Consider the following 14,586-nt stretch of genomic DNA (forward strand, 5'->3'; position numbering starts at 1 on the left):
AGCACACGGCTGGCTCGCGGGTTCTTCTGTGGCCGCGGGTGGGCATCGGGCTGGAGTCAGTTCTGTGCAGCCGGGACTCTGAGTTAGCTAAGCCGCCCGAGGGCACCTGCCCGGCCCGGGGAGGGAGCGAAGGTGACGTTCACGCGGGGAATTCCCGCCCAGTGAGGGGCTGTGCACGGGGACCAGGAGGGGGTGGGCCCGGGGGCGGGGGAGGGGCTGTGCACGGGGACCAGGAGGGGGTGGACCCGGGGGCGGGGGAGGGGCTGTGCACGGGGACCAGGAGGGGGTGGGCCCGGGGGCGGGGGAGGGGCTGTGCACGGGGACCAGGAGGGAGTGGGCCCGGGGGCGGGGGAGGGGCTGTGCACGGGGACCAGGAGGGGGTGGGCCCGGGGGCGGGGGAGGGGCTGTGCACGGGGACCAGGAGGGGGTGGACCCGGGGGCGGGGGAGGGGCTGTGCACGGGGACCAGGAGGGGGTGGGCCCGGGGGCGGGGGAGGGGCTGTGCACGGGGACCAGGAGGGAGTGGGCCCGGGGGCGGGGGAGGGGCTGTGCACGGGGACCAGGAGGGAGTGGGCCCGGGGGCGGGGGAGGGGCTGTGCACGGGGACCAGGAGGGGGTGGGCCCGGGGGCGGGGGAGGGGCTGTGCACGGGGACCAGGAGGGAGTGGGCCCAGGGGCGGGGGAGGGGCTGTGCACGGGGACCAGGAGGTTGGCAGGAAAGTGAGTGGTGGTGGAGGGCCGCTGCTGGGAGCTGAGGGCCTGGAGGGAGGCGCTGTCCCTGAGTGACGAGGTCTCGAGTCCCACGATGGAAGCGAGTGGACGAGGCGGGAGGGGGAAGGGCCATCAGCTGAGAGGCAGGGGCCTGACGGTCGAGATTCGGGGGAACCACCGGCTACATGTTGGAGGAAGGGCCGCAAGACCCTGAAACCTTCCAGGGCTGGGGTGAGGCTGCTGCCGCCTGGGGCTCAGGGAACATCATCGACAGGAAGGGCTCTTCTCCGCCCCTCGCCACTCCGCCTGTTTGCACCTGCACGCGTCTGAGCGGGGAGTGAGTTCAGGAACTCCAAGCCGGCACCGCCCCCCCCCCCCCCCGCCCCGCACCCCCTCCCTTGTCCCGCCCTGCCGGGAGAAGCTGGAGAGCAGCCGCTGTTAGTACTTGACCCGAAAGCACATCTCCTTTCCCCAAGGAGCCCTCACATCCCGGGTGTTGCCTAAACTTCCTTAGTGTTTATGCAGCCCAGAGCACGCACACACATGCACAGATTTACACATACACACACAGGTACGAATGCACACACACAGGCACGCATGCACACAGATTCACACATACACACACAAGCACACACACAGGCACACAGGCACACAGATGCACACATACACACACAGGCACACACGCACAGATTTACACATACACACACAGGCACACATGCACACAGATGCACACATAAACACACAGGCACACACATGCACACACCAGAGATGCACACATAAGTGCACAGGCATGTGTGCACACACATGCACACTTAAACACACAGACACAGGTTGTGCATGCAGGTACACACATAAACACAGACACATGTGCACAGAGATGCCACATAAACACACAGGCACACAGGCACACATCAGAGATGCACACATAAATGCACAGACACACGTGCACACAGACACACGTGCACACTTAAACACACAGACACAGGCGTGTGTGCACAGATACACACATAAACAGAGACTTGTGCACACAGAGATGACACATAAACACAGACTTGCACACACAGTTATGCACGTGTACACACAGAGACGTGTGTGTGCGTGTGTGTGTGTGCAAGTCCAACAGAAGATAAACCAGAAGCACCTGCCCCCGGGTGCGCCCTTTTCCTCCGCTCGGTGTCCTGGGTAGAGACGTGCGGACGGGCATGCGCCTCTGCCTGGCGTGGGTGACCTGCTTCTGCCTCACGACCAACATGTGAACACAGGTTCCCAGCCGTTGGTCACCACTCGCTCCCGTCCCTCTGGCCTTGTTCGGGTTTGGGAGAGCTTCGCTCTCCTGCCCAGGCTAACTCACCGTCAGTCAAGGCCGCTCTGCGTCCGGAGGGTTCCAGGATGGAAGCATTGGCTGGGACTGGACAGGGAGGGGCGGTGGCCTCCGCGGTGCGGGGCGCGCAGGCCCCGGGTGGACGCACGCGGTGGCGCTGCGAGGCGGCCCTGTGCCACCGTTTCCCGATGGAATGACCATCGCGCCACCACCTGCCCAGCCTCGCGGGGAAGGTATGTCAGTGGGCGGAGGCTTAGCAAGTACCTCATTACAAACTGTCGTTTGGGAATGAAGAAAGCCGTGGCCACGTGAGGAGACTCACTGATAAGACACGTGTCCTCGTGGCCACCGTGGCTTGGTTCACTTTGTTAAATCGGAAGCCCAGGGGAACCAGCCAGAGACCCCGAGACACAGTTCAGGGGTGCCGGGTGGCCGTGACACGTGGTGCCTTGTGGTTCCTGGTCCGCAGAAAGCGGAGTAAACCCTGGCTCCCGTCGCAGCGCGAGCTCCGAGCTCTGAGCGGCCACGACGGGGAGGCGGGCGGGTGCGGGTGCGAGCGGCTGGTTGGTGTCGGGGCGGGACCTGGACTCAGGCGGTGCCCACAGGTCGTTTGTGGTTTGCGTTGGCTTTTTCCCTCCGTCGTGTAGCTGAGTCCCCACCAATGTCACAGATGCTGATGGCGCAGTGACTCTGCTGACAGCATTTCAGAACGACCTGCATCTACCTGTGGGCGTGGCCCGAGAGACCTCGGCCTGCCGGTCGGTGGCCCAGAGGGAGGGAGGGTGGGGTCAGGGGCTGAGCTTCACTCTCCTGTTACCGTTCGTGTGGATTTGCTCTGCATCTCCTGGTATTTCCCAGAAACGCCTGTATTTCACCCGCTTCCTCCCGATGGTTACATCAGCATAATGAAGGCAGTTCTGTGAGGTAGCTGTGCTTTTCTCAAATGCGCAAGACAGACTGGCGGACCCTGTGCTCGGCACGTCGGGTTTACGGAGCGGAGCAGCCGAGGCCTGAAGCAACCGCAGACAAGTGTCCGCAGGGGCCAGGGGCCTGCCGGGAGTTTAAGGACCAGGCGGTCCTTGCTCACCTAAGAGCTCAATGAGTATTTGCCGGTTGTTTCAAAGGACTCGGGTTCGTACTGTTCTGTTACGTTAACCTCCAGGGGCCAATGCCAGGGCTGGGCTCCCGTTTACGGCCCGCGTAGCGTTGGTGCAACCCTATCACCTCCTCCGAGTCAGAGCACCGTGTTAGGCCAAGAAGACAAACAAATCACTTTGTTTTTGAGCCAAATATAAAAGCCAGGAGGAAACTGCCGGGTGTTTGTTCTGGCATTTAGAAGGGTTCTGGAATCCGGAGAAAGGCTGTGCGTAGATTAAATAGGAGTCCAGAGACGAAATATAATTTTGAAAGGTATTTGGGGGTCAGAGGAGCCTAGTTTAAAGGAAACTAATATCTCCTCATGTCAGGACCCCATGCTTTTTATTAACACAACTTGTCCTGAGGCGAGCAGAGATATACACCTCAAAGGGTCAGGGTTTCCTATACAGACGCATTGTCAGAATGGGGGAATTAGCCTACGGCTGTTCAGGGGTTTGGCCAGTAGGAGGCAATAACATGTAGATTAAGATGCCCTGAGCTGTCTGGCAGCCAACAATCAATTTAATGCATCCTATTCAGGTTTGGGGAAATGCCACCAGCCATTCCCAATGCAGCCCTGCTGTCATGCTGGAATTGGCTTCCGGCAGAAAACCATTCCGTGTGAGCCAAACAGGGAATTGCCCCAAAGCAGCTTGTCCCCGTGCCTGGCTCTCGGCACACATGAAGACAGCGGGCAGACGTCTGACTCCTCTCACTCGTTGGTGTTGTCCGTGCGTCCCCCGTGCTGTGGCGAGACACGGAGTCTTTAGGAATCTGGGCAGAGGGGAGCCAGACGTTACAGTGCAGTCAGAAACTGTAACATGCATTTAAGTTGAAAAGGAATGACGGGCAAGTCAGCGACAGAGGACAGGCTCAGGGTCCTGTAAGTACAGGATGGGCTCTGCAAGGCTGTGAGCGTCGAAACGGTCCTTTAGCTTCTTTGTCGAGTTTTATGAAAAGGACATTTCTCCCCCAGGTTTATGTGAAGCTGCCCAGGGCTGATGCTTCGTGTCCGGTTGGCCCTGAGTGACACGGAGCTGCTCTCTCTCTCGCTCTCTCTCTCAGTGTGAAAGGATTTGGATGTCTTAGTTTTTTTTTTTTTTTTTTTAAAAAGAAAAGGTTGTTTTCGTGCTGTTGCCGAATCCCCCTTTCTAACGACTATGCGCTTACCTCTCTGCCTCTGGATCCAACCACCAGAACCCGGTCTCTGAACTTAGCGGCTTCGAGCTGATGCTCAGAGAGAGCCACCCAACCCAGGGCCGGGGGTCACGCCGCCCCTCCCCCTGCCCCCCTCCCTGAGGCCATCTCTTCTCTTGCAGAATGGACTCAACGCCCTCCACCTGGCGGCCAAGGAGGGCCACGTGGGGCTGGTGCAGGAGCTGCTGGGCAGAGGGTCGGCCGTGGACTCCGCCACCAAGGTAGGCGCCCTGCGCGGGGAGCGGCGGACACCGGCCCTCCCCCTGGCGCACACCCCAGGGCCGCTGGGACCCCCGGGTTCTTAAAGGCCGCGCTGCCATCGAACCCCTTCCCGGGGGGCGCGGCCGAGTGTGGGCGACGGCCTTTGGGGAAGTGGCAGGCCTGATGCTGAATCCTTCCTGCGGGCCCGGTTCCCACTAGCTCCGCTTTCTCCTTTGCCGCAGAGACGAGATGACATAATTGTCTGTAGAAACAGGGGCACCTGCTTCCCCGAGGTTAACTCATTTACTGTGTAAATTGATGCGGTCACATCTCAGTGGAAAGAAGAGTTTTCATGACATTGTTGTGTCTTGATGTGTCCCTCTAACTGGTGAGAGAGGATGCAGAATCCGTTATGGCCAATGGGAAGGCGCTTGGGGGTCCTGGGCTGAGTTGTCACGGTAACATGAGGTCTTGCCCGGGTGTGTAAGGAGAGTGGATGCGCGTGTAAGGACGGACGTGCGCAGAGGCTAGGACGAGGGATGTGCCTCCTTGTGACGCTGCCTCTGCGGGGACCTATGTGAGCCTGGCCACGGGGGAGCATTTCAGAAACAGCAGTTATTTTTAAAATGTCACCAGTGGTGACCCGTCTTTGTCCTTAGAAGGTGGAATTTCAATTTGGCAGAAAACAGTAGCCAGTGAGATTCAAGCCTGCTGCTCTCCTGGAGTGTGAGCACGGTGTTGTGGGAGATGCAGAGAGAGGCTGGGGCTCGGGTGAGGGCAGGGGTAGGGGTAGGAGGAGGGTCAGGGTAGGAATCAGGGAGAGAAAGGGTTAGGGGAGGGGACGGGGAGGAGACGTGGAGAGTTAGGGGCTGAGACGGGGAGCGGTGCGGGGATAGGGCCGTGGGAGGGCCAAGGTCAGGGCTAGGCACTCAGGCCTCCATCTGGGGAGTTGGTTTGGACTGTCAGCGCCTCATGCGTTTGTGCCAAAATGCAGAGGGGCCCAGCTCACAGCCTGGTGTATGGAATTCCAGGGGAATTTTAAAGACAAAAGACTCCCTGGCGAATCCAAAGGAGTCAAGATGTACTTCCACTTTAGGGGCCTAGAGTTCAGGCCATCACTTTCTTACTTTGGACACAAAGAGAAAATTGGCGTTTTTATTAACCTTCCTCTTGACCACGTCAAACACATGTTAAACCGACATTTAGAGCCTGTCATGTTGAAGGTCTCCTCTCCTGAGCTGCCATGTCGATGTGATGTATCCTTAAACCAACCCCTCCTTGGCTGCTTATGTTTATCATCAGTTTCCTCCTTCGCGTCCTTTATTGACGTTTTAAAATAAAGGCTCCCTTTGACCCTCGATGCAGCCGTAGCGTTTTAGGTCCAGGACCAGCTCTCCCGTGAAGGTCCTCACTCAGCGAGGAGGTGCGAGCCTCACGGAACCCTGTGCGGACCAGTCAGCACCCATCTGCCCACCGCTCCCTCCCCCTTGCCCCCCCCCCCGGGGTGAGGACAGAAGGGAGACGACCCCCCATCCCCCCCCCCCCCCGAGGTCGGCCGCGTGGTGAGGGTGCAGGTCTGACCACCAGGGACGGCGGCAGCAAGGAGCAGGCCGTCCCACTCCCCTTTCTACCACGGGCGGGCGCGGTAACGTTTTCTGTCTGTTTCTTCGAAACAGAAGGGGAACACGGCTCTTCACATCGCCTCGCTGGCGGGACAGGCGGAGGTCGTCAAGGTGCTGGTCAAGGAAGGCGCCAACATCAACGCCCAGTCCCAGGTATGGACCCGCCTCCCCTCCGCCACAAAGGGCTCGAACAGCCCATGGGATTGGCTGAATGCCTTCAGCCAGCTGCTGGGCAGAAAAACTTACTATAAATACTTCAGGTATTTGTTTTGGCCAAATAAATTATTTAAATTATCTACTAACAGACATTTGGGCTACTTCCAAACCTTAGCTATGGTGAATTGTGCTGCTATGAACACAGGTGCATACGTCCTTTCTGATTGGTGTTTCTGGTTTCTTGGGATACATTCCCTAGAAGTGGGATCACTGGGTCAAATGGGAGTTCCATTTTTAACTTTTTGAGGAAACTACATCCTGTTCTCCACAGTGGCTGCCCCAGTCTGCACTCCCCCCAGCAGTGCATGAGGACTCCCTTTTCTCCGCATCCTCCCCAGCACTTGTCGTTTGCTGATGTGTTTGTTGATGGTAGCCGTTCTGACAGGTGTGAGGTGGGACCTCATTGTTTGGCCAGATGCTTTCTTCACCCAGCGGTGACATCTCTCTGTCTCCCCTTGGGGGATGTAGCAGGAGCCCCCTGTTAACATAAATCTGACCAGTGCACAGCCCGTCTTCCTTGCCTCTGCGTGCATTACAAAGAGGATAGCGTGCCCTCCCCCAATGACAGTGGCGTCTGTGACATACGGTTTTTCACGCGAAGTCTGTGTGGCTCTAGAAAAGTGTTTTCTCTCCTTCGATTACAAACCTCTCAGAAGATGAACATCCAGGCGCTGCATCTACCGTCACTTTGGTGCCGTCACCCCCAGCGTGGCCCCGGGAAACCCCCAGGGAGACGGGCACGCGGGAGCCCAGCCTGGTGACTCCCGCAGGGACCCTCGCCTTGGACAGGAAGCGCGTGTTCTCAAGAGGAAGTGCGGACAATTTGGAAAGAATAATCACGGCCTATCGCGCGATAAGCCGGGCTCCTGCGTACGTGTTCCGGGGGAAGGGGCGGGCACGCTGCTTTGCCCACCGCTCTCCTCCTGGAGACTCCGACGTGTTTATGTGGAGCTCGAGGGACACAGCGTGATCCCCGCCTCCCTCCCGCTCTCTGTCCTTGAAGGGTGTAGCCCCCGGTCACCGGCCACGCCGCGGGCTGTTGGCACAGCCAGCCGGTCCCTCGCCATCCGTCCCGTGGGCTGTGAAGGCCCCTGCACAGGGCGCTCTGGTGCCTGTGCTGTTGGTGTGTGGCCGTGTGGGGGTGGCTGTGGCCGCTACAGGCAACAGTTCTGGACCGTAAATACCAACGGGCAGACGTTGGGGTCGGCCCCATTTCCTTCGGCGTGGATTATAGGGAGGAACCTGCTGAAATGACGACAACCGGACAGTATCTGTTCTTGCCTATGTGACAGCAAACCATTTTAAATAACCCCGTTCCCCCCACAGCCCGTCCTTTAGTTCAGTACACGCCAGTGTTTTCACGTTTATGGAGAGCATGGCACGCTGCAAACCCTTATCCGACGGAAAGCGAGTGAAATGGCGCCGTGTCCAGGGGCCGTGGACTCTGCAGGCAGCGGCGCCGGGGCGTGGAGGCCTGGACTGGGACACCTGCTCCGGGAAGGGCCCCAGCGTTCCTCTGGCAACGCGAGCCTCTTGCCTCCGAGCCCAGGTTTCCAGCCCAGGCAGCCAGCGTGACCCCTGTGGGTGGCGCCCTCCTCACTGGGCCCTGCCTTTTCCTGGCCCCGCGCTGGGGGGGCCCGGGGGCTCCTTCCTCAGCGCCAGGCGGTGCCGACACTGGCCCAGGGGCCGCAGCGTGAGAGGCTGCCCAGGAGGCTGCGAGGGAGACCTGGGCGTAAGGCTCGCCCGACAGGGACTCGAGGCGGCAGGCCTGGCAGTGTGTGCTCACGCGCAGGGGACGGACGCCTGGCGGTGCCGCGGCCCTGGGCTCCGGGCGGCCGCTCCCGGGCGTTAGTGCTGTAACAGCCACACGAAGGGCTGCTGACTTCTCCCCAGACGCCTGTTGAACAAGGCGATATCGTAGATGGACGTTAGGAGACGAGAAGGACCTTTCCTTCTCCGGTGTCCAATGCGCTCAATTTAAGACGATGCTGTAGGGCAGTGATGGCGAACCTATGACACGCGTGTCAGAGGTGACACGCGAACTCACTTTTTTGGTTGATTTTTCTTTGTTAAATGGCATTTAAATATATAAAATAAATATCAAAAATATAAGTCTTTGTTTTACTACGGTTGCAAATATCAAAAAATTTCTTTTTTTTTTTTTTTTTTTTTTTTTTATTTATTTATTTATTTATTTATTTTTTTTTTTTAATTAAATCTTTATTGTTCAGATTATTACATTTGTTCCTCTTTTTTCCCCCCCATAACTCCCCTCCTCCCAGTTCCCGCCCCACCCTCCGCCCTCACTCCCCACCCACTGTCCTCATCCATAGGTGCACGATTTTTGTCTAGTCTCTTCCCGCATCTCCCACACCCCTTTCCCCCCCAAGAATAGTCAGTCCATTCCCTTTCTATGTCCCTGATTCTATTATAATCAACAGTTCATTCTGTTCATCGGATTATTTATTCACTTGATTCTTAGATTCACTTGTTGATAGATGCATATTTGTTGTTCATAATTTGTATCTTTACCTTTTTCTTCCTCTTCCTCTTCTTAAAGGATACCTTTCAGCATTTCATATAATCCTGGTTTGGTGGTGATGAACTCCTTTAGCTTTTCCTTATCTGTGAAGCTCTTTATCTGACCTTCAATTCTGAATGATAGCTTTGCTGGATAAAGTAATCTTGGTTGTAGGTTCTTGGTGTTCATCACTTTGAATATTTCTTGCCACTCCCTTCTGGCCTGCAAAGTTTCTGTTGAGAAATCAGCTGACAGTCGTATGGGTATTCCCTTGTAGGTAACTGAGTTTCTTTCTCTTGCTGTTTTTAAGATTCTCTCTTTATCTTTTGCTCTTGGCATTTTAATTATGATGTGTCTTGGTGTGGTCCTCTTTGGATTCCTTTTGTTTGGGGTTCTCCGCGCTTCTTGGACCTGTAAGTCCATTTCTTTCACCAGGTGAGGGAAGTTTTCTGTCATTATTTCTTCAAATAGGTTTTCAATATCTTGCTCTCTCTCATCTTCTGGCACCCCTATAATTCTGATGTTGGTACGCTTGAAGCTGTCCCAGAGGCTCCTTACACTATCCTCGCATTTTTGGATTCTTTTTTCATTTTGCTTTTCCGGTTGGGTGTTTTTTGCTTCCTCGCATTTCAAATCATTGACTTGATTCTTGCGCTCCTCTGTTCTGCTGTCGGGAGTCTGTATAATATTCTTTATTTCAGTCAGTGTATGCTTAATTTCTAGTTGGTTCCCCAATATAACATCAAGGGTCTCATTAGTTTTCTTGTAGGTCTCATTAAGTTTATCAGCGGCTTCTAAACAGTTCTTGAGAGACCTTAAAAGTGTGGTTCTGAACTCTATATCTTCCATTGACAATTTTGTCCTGTTTCTTTGTCTCCGCATTTTGTTATGCTTCCTTGATGCACCCCCTAGTGGTCTTTGTTCGTGGTCTTATAGTTAAATTTTGATTGTTGTAGCTAATTCCAGGGAGGGTTTGACCTCCAGGCCAAGTGGCTATGAGAATCAGCTGTGTCAGCAGTGAGAGAACTTCTGTCCTCTAGGGAGGTGCTAATCTGGCGTTTGCCTGAGGCTATCCGGCAAATGCCTCTGTGCAGGGCTTGGGCGGGGCGGGTCGCACAGGATCAACAGGGTGGGCTGGAGAGAGCAGTTATGGCCGCTCTCAGTCCTGTCCCCAGGGGCTCTGCCTCTCTGAGTCCCAGCAATGGCTGCAAAGCTCGGAGAGAAAGCTGCACTCGCTCTGACCGAAGCCAGGCAGACCCGCTTCTCCCGTTTGAGTCTGGGTCCCTAAAGACTCGCCCGGATCTGGAGCTCAGAGTCTGCGACTCCCTCCCGATTGAAAACGCCAACCGCGCCCTCCGCCGCCAGCCCGCTCCGCGCGCGCACTCCGCACCTCAGAATTTGACTTCAGCACTGCGCCTCCTCTGCGTGTCCGTATGCGTTTCTCTTTCCTCCTAGTTGTAGGACCTCCACTCAGCCAGCGTTCCAGTGGTTCTGGGTGATGTCCCTCTGTCTTTTAGTTTCACTTTTGAAGTAGTTGTTCAAAGCAGCAAACTCCGGCGTTAACCTATGCCGCCATCTTGGTTCTCTCTCAAAAAATTTCTATATGTGACCCAGCACCAGAGTTAAGTTAGGGTCTTTCAAAATGCTGACACGCCAAGCTCAAAAGGTTCGCCATCACTGCTCTAGGGAATCCCGACAAATGGCTTCAGACTGAGTCTGTACGGTGGTAAAGCTGTACAGTGAGAGAAAGAAATAATTAAAATGCGGGACGTTTTCCTGGATGCCCGAGTCACTGGCGCAGCCTGGCGGTAGTTGCTGCATCGAAAACCCACTTGTTTTTCTGGAATCCTCGCCCCTTTCTAATGCTCACCCGCTTTGATATTTCAGTCTTAGACATTCTTTTCCAAAATCCTTTCCTACCTATAGAATAAAAGCCTAAGAGATCGAACAACCAGCTGACCAGTCGCTAAGATGCTCACTGACCACCAGGGGGCAGACACTCAACGCAGGAGCTGCCCCCTGGTCGTCAGTGCGCTCCCACAGCCAACCTTGCGCTGTCCCTTCCCCCGGCCGACCAGCCCTCTCAGCCCGATCGCCAGCCAGGCCAAGGGACCCCACCCGTGCACCGGGCCTCTAGTTTCTAAAACAAACATGAGGAGGCTGATTTTATTAACTTTCAGACCATGGCCATTCAGCCCATTGCAAGGTTACACAACATTGATTTCACTCCCAGGTGTCCGGGGAAGGGACTCCGTGTGCAGGGGTCAGCACCTGGGCAGCAGGGCTTCCTGGGTCTGCACTTTGCTGGCCTCTCCCAGCCACGCAGAGTGTGAGCGGGGCCATGAAGCAGGGAGTGTGCACAGCTGGCCCTGGGCCTGCCCCACGATCGCTCCCATCTGACCACAGCGCCAGCCTTGGCTCTCGACACAAAACTCACAAGGGAACGTTTCGTCCTGACACACGCGCACACACATGCACACATACACACACACACGCACACACATACAGGCATGCACACAGGCACACACGCGCACACATACAGGCACACAGACATGCACGCAGGCACACACGCACACACATATAAGCACACATGTCAAACAAGGCGATATCGTAGATGGACGTTACACGCGCACACAGAGTGTAAAATGGGACTCAGGGTCAGATTCCTCAGAAAGGTTTTGCTTCAGGCTTCCCCCCTCTGAGTGGGTACATGTGGAATTTCCCTCAGTCAGGGTTGGGCTTGTTCAGTTGGGAAAATTGGAGTCTCTGAAGCGTCCATGGAGGCACGCGCCTGCCTTTGACCAGGGACGAGCGCGGGTTGGCACTCCCGCTGTCCTCAGACGGGAGGTCAGCCTGCGGGTGAGTGCAGGAAACGGGAGCTTTCTCCAGGTCTGCGTCTCCCATCGGCTTGGAGGAAGGAGGAGGATCCGTGCATTTAAAGTCTGGCAGAGGGGGATTCTTTCTCTGTCCCGGAATTCCAGTAGTACGGTCGCTGGTCCGTACACACACAGACGTGTCTGGAACGCGGGCCACTCTCTTCATTTGCAGTAACAGCCGGCTTCCCATCCTGAGTGGTGACCGCGCCCACATGTGGTCTGGGGGCGCATCTGGGGCAGGTGGTGGGACAGGCTGGGCACTGCTTGTCCTTTTGTCCTGAAACTGGAAGGAATTAAGGCTGAACATCCTCAAAGCTGGATCTTGGTTTGTCCCTTTGTTAAAATAATATTTTTAATTTATTTCGGAGAGGAAAGGAGAGGGGGATAGAGACATCAATGATGAGAGAGTATCATTGATCAGCTGCCTCCTGCACGCCCCACACGGGGGGTCGAACCGTGACCTGGTTCATAGGTCGGTGCCCAGTCACTGAGCCAGGCTGGCTGTGTCCCCCCACACCCTTTACTCCCTTCACACGCCGTTCACGTCTAGCCTGACTGAGGTGGAGGCGCCGAGTCTGCGTGAGGCGGCCTGTGGGGAGGAGTGTAGACGCTCCCGACCTCTGTGGAGGCCCTCGCTTTCCTCTGTCTGAGCCCCACCGGAGGCCAGGGCCACTGGGCAGGGGGCAGGGGCAGCAGCCCTGGAGCTGCCTCCGACCTCACGCCCCGCGGCAGGGGACCCCCCGGGAAGACCTCCATGGGGCTCCTCCAGGCAAAGGTCACCAACAAACAGAATGTGGGCACAGGACCCCAAGTCCACCCTGAGAGAGGAAGTGTCTGATGTTTCACATAGCAAACGCTCTGGCGCAGGTTGCATCCTGCACGGATCCCCCATCAGGTTAGCTACCCGCCCCCGCCCCCCCTCCCGGTCACTTGCGTCCTTTCCTTCTGGTGAGAACACGGCCGTCCCCACACCCAGCACAGCGTGGGCAGCGGCAGTGGCTGCTGGACCGCAGACCCAGGCCTCCCCCATCTCCCCGCTGGGAGTCCCGCCTGTTCACAGCCTCCCCGCCCCCCCCCCCCCCTCACTCCCACCGGAGCCTCCAGGCTGCTCTCCGTGCCCAAGAGTCAGATTGTCTGTTTGTCAGACCCTCAGACGCCCGGTGCCATGCAGCGCTGGCCTCCTCGTCTGGCTGTCCTCCCTGTTCTCTCCGCACATCTGCGCCCGGATGTCCTGTCAGGACAACAGGAGTCGCCATGGCCCGTCGACTGTAGGGTGGCTGTGGGGACGGAAGGAGACCACACTGGGAGCCGGGCCCGCAACCTCGGCAGACAAGCCTCCTCGCGCGGTGCAGCGTCTGATGGCCACGCGCGATCTCGTTTCACACGTCAGGGTGCTGGCGGCTGAACAGCCTGGCTCTGTCCTGGTGACTCAGTGAGCACTGACCTGCCAAGCCAGACGCAGGTTCTGCCAGGCGCGGGGACAGCGCCTCCAGCACAGACGAGGCGCGATGCCCTTGCCGTGAGGCCTGCTCAGACCTCGTCCTTTGTCAGCACAGGAGCCCGCCTCCGCGGCCACCACCACGCCGTCCACGGTCCCGGCGGACGTGGCGTTCACACGGCTGGCAGCACCGGTGTCTTAGGAAGACGGGTTCAGGCTGAGGGACGGGGTCGCCGGGTAACGTGAAACATGGAAAATCGGTCCCCAGGACTGCCGGCGGGGGTGATGGCAGACGCAGGGGGAACAGAGTCCCTGGTGTTGCCGATGGCACCACACCAGCCGTGACAGTACCGTCCAGCTCGCTGCTGCAGCGCAGGGCAGACTCGCGTGGCGGGCAGGGCCCAAGGCTCAGAATCCGTTCCACGCGGGTCCAGCCACAGCGCCACGCTCCGTGGTGTGAGACTGACGTGGCCGCCTCATCCTCGAGGCGTCTAGAGACCCACCTCTATTCCACGGGCTGAGGCCCAACAGCAACAGAGTGGGGTCCCTCTCTCCTGTGGCCGCACCCTCAGCCCCCGCCCACGTCAGCAGAAGCTGGAAGGATTCTGTGTCCAAGAAAATGCGGGACCTTGCCCTCCAGCTGCCGCGCCAGACGCTGTCGCCCATCCCGGGCGGCTTCAGAGGGTGGAGAGGCTCAGGGTCGGCGCCCGGGTCAGAGCCGGCGTCTGAGGAGCGCAGGTCTGCTCGGCGGCCGGGGGGCGGAGTGTGAATGAAACGGCGACCTGCAAGCACTCATGAAGTCTCACCTCCTGGGGGCTTAGGACATGCATCATTTTGGTACCGTCACACCCTGGTTCCTGTTGAGCCGGAAGGGAGCGAAGGGGAGCCTAGAATATGGGCCACCGACACGGCTTTGCCAGGAACCGCAGCTCAGCCTCTCCACGTCAGTCCCCGCCGATCCTGGGGGAGGGGCCTGGACCACACACACAGCCCCGTGACGGCAGGTGACGTGGGAAGATGCTCACCTGTCAGTCACACCCGGAAGCGAGCCAGTGGCCAGAAGAGGCCTGGAACCCTGAGATGCTTCACGCCTGAACAAAGGGGCCTCCACGCGCCCCCCCCCCTCTTGTGCTCTTGACCTCTTGCCCTCTTGAGACCCCTGTTGGGGGGCGTGCTCCCCTGCACCCGCCAACGTGGCTCCTGGCCACGTGGACGCCACACCAGGGAATGGCCCTGCTCTCAGCTCAGCCAGAGCCCCGTGCACGTCCCCCAGGATGTGGGGCTGTGGAAACACATCATTCCACGCAAACAAGCAGCTTTCGTTCTCCCGTGCGCGTCTTAGAAAATT

At 57.6% G+C, this 14,586-nt stretch overlaps 1 protein-coding gene across 1 annotated transcript in view; it reads left to right on the forward strand.

Annotated features, from left to right (window-relative positions):
- The window catches only part of ANK2 (ankyrin 2), a 180,106-nt gene that overhangs the window by 46,834 nt on the left and 118,686 nt on the right, over positions 1–14,586 (forward strand). Inside the window, exons 3-4 of the mRNA XM_081090714.1 lie at positions 4,487–4,585; positions 6,242–6,340. Coding sequence (XP_080946840.1) covers positions 4,487–4,585; positions 6,242–6,340 — 198 coding nt within the window. The remainder of the gene's footprint in view (positions 1–4,486; positions 4,586–6,241; positions 6,341–14,586) is intronic.

The sequence above is a fragment of the Myotis nattereri genome (genome assembly GCF_964212035.1).
Source record: "Myotis nattereri genome assembly, chromosome: 5".
Lineage (NCBI taxonomy): Eukaryota > Metazoa > Chordata > Mammalia > Chiroptera > Vespertilionidae > Myotis > Myotis nattereri.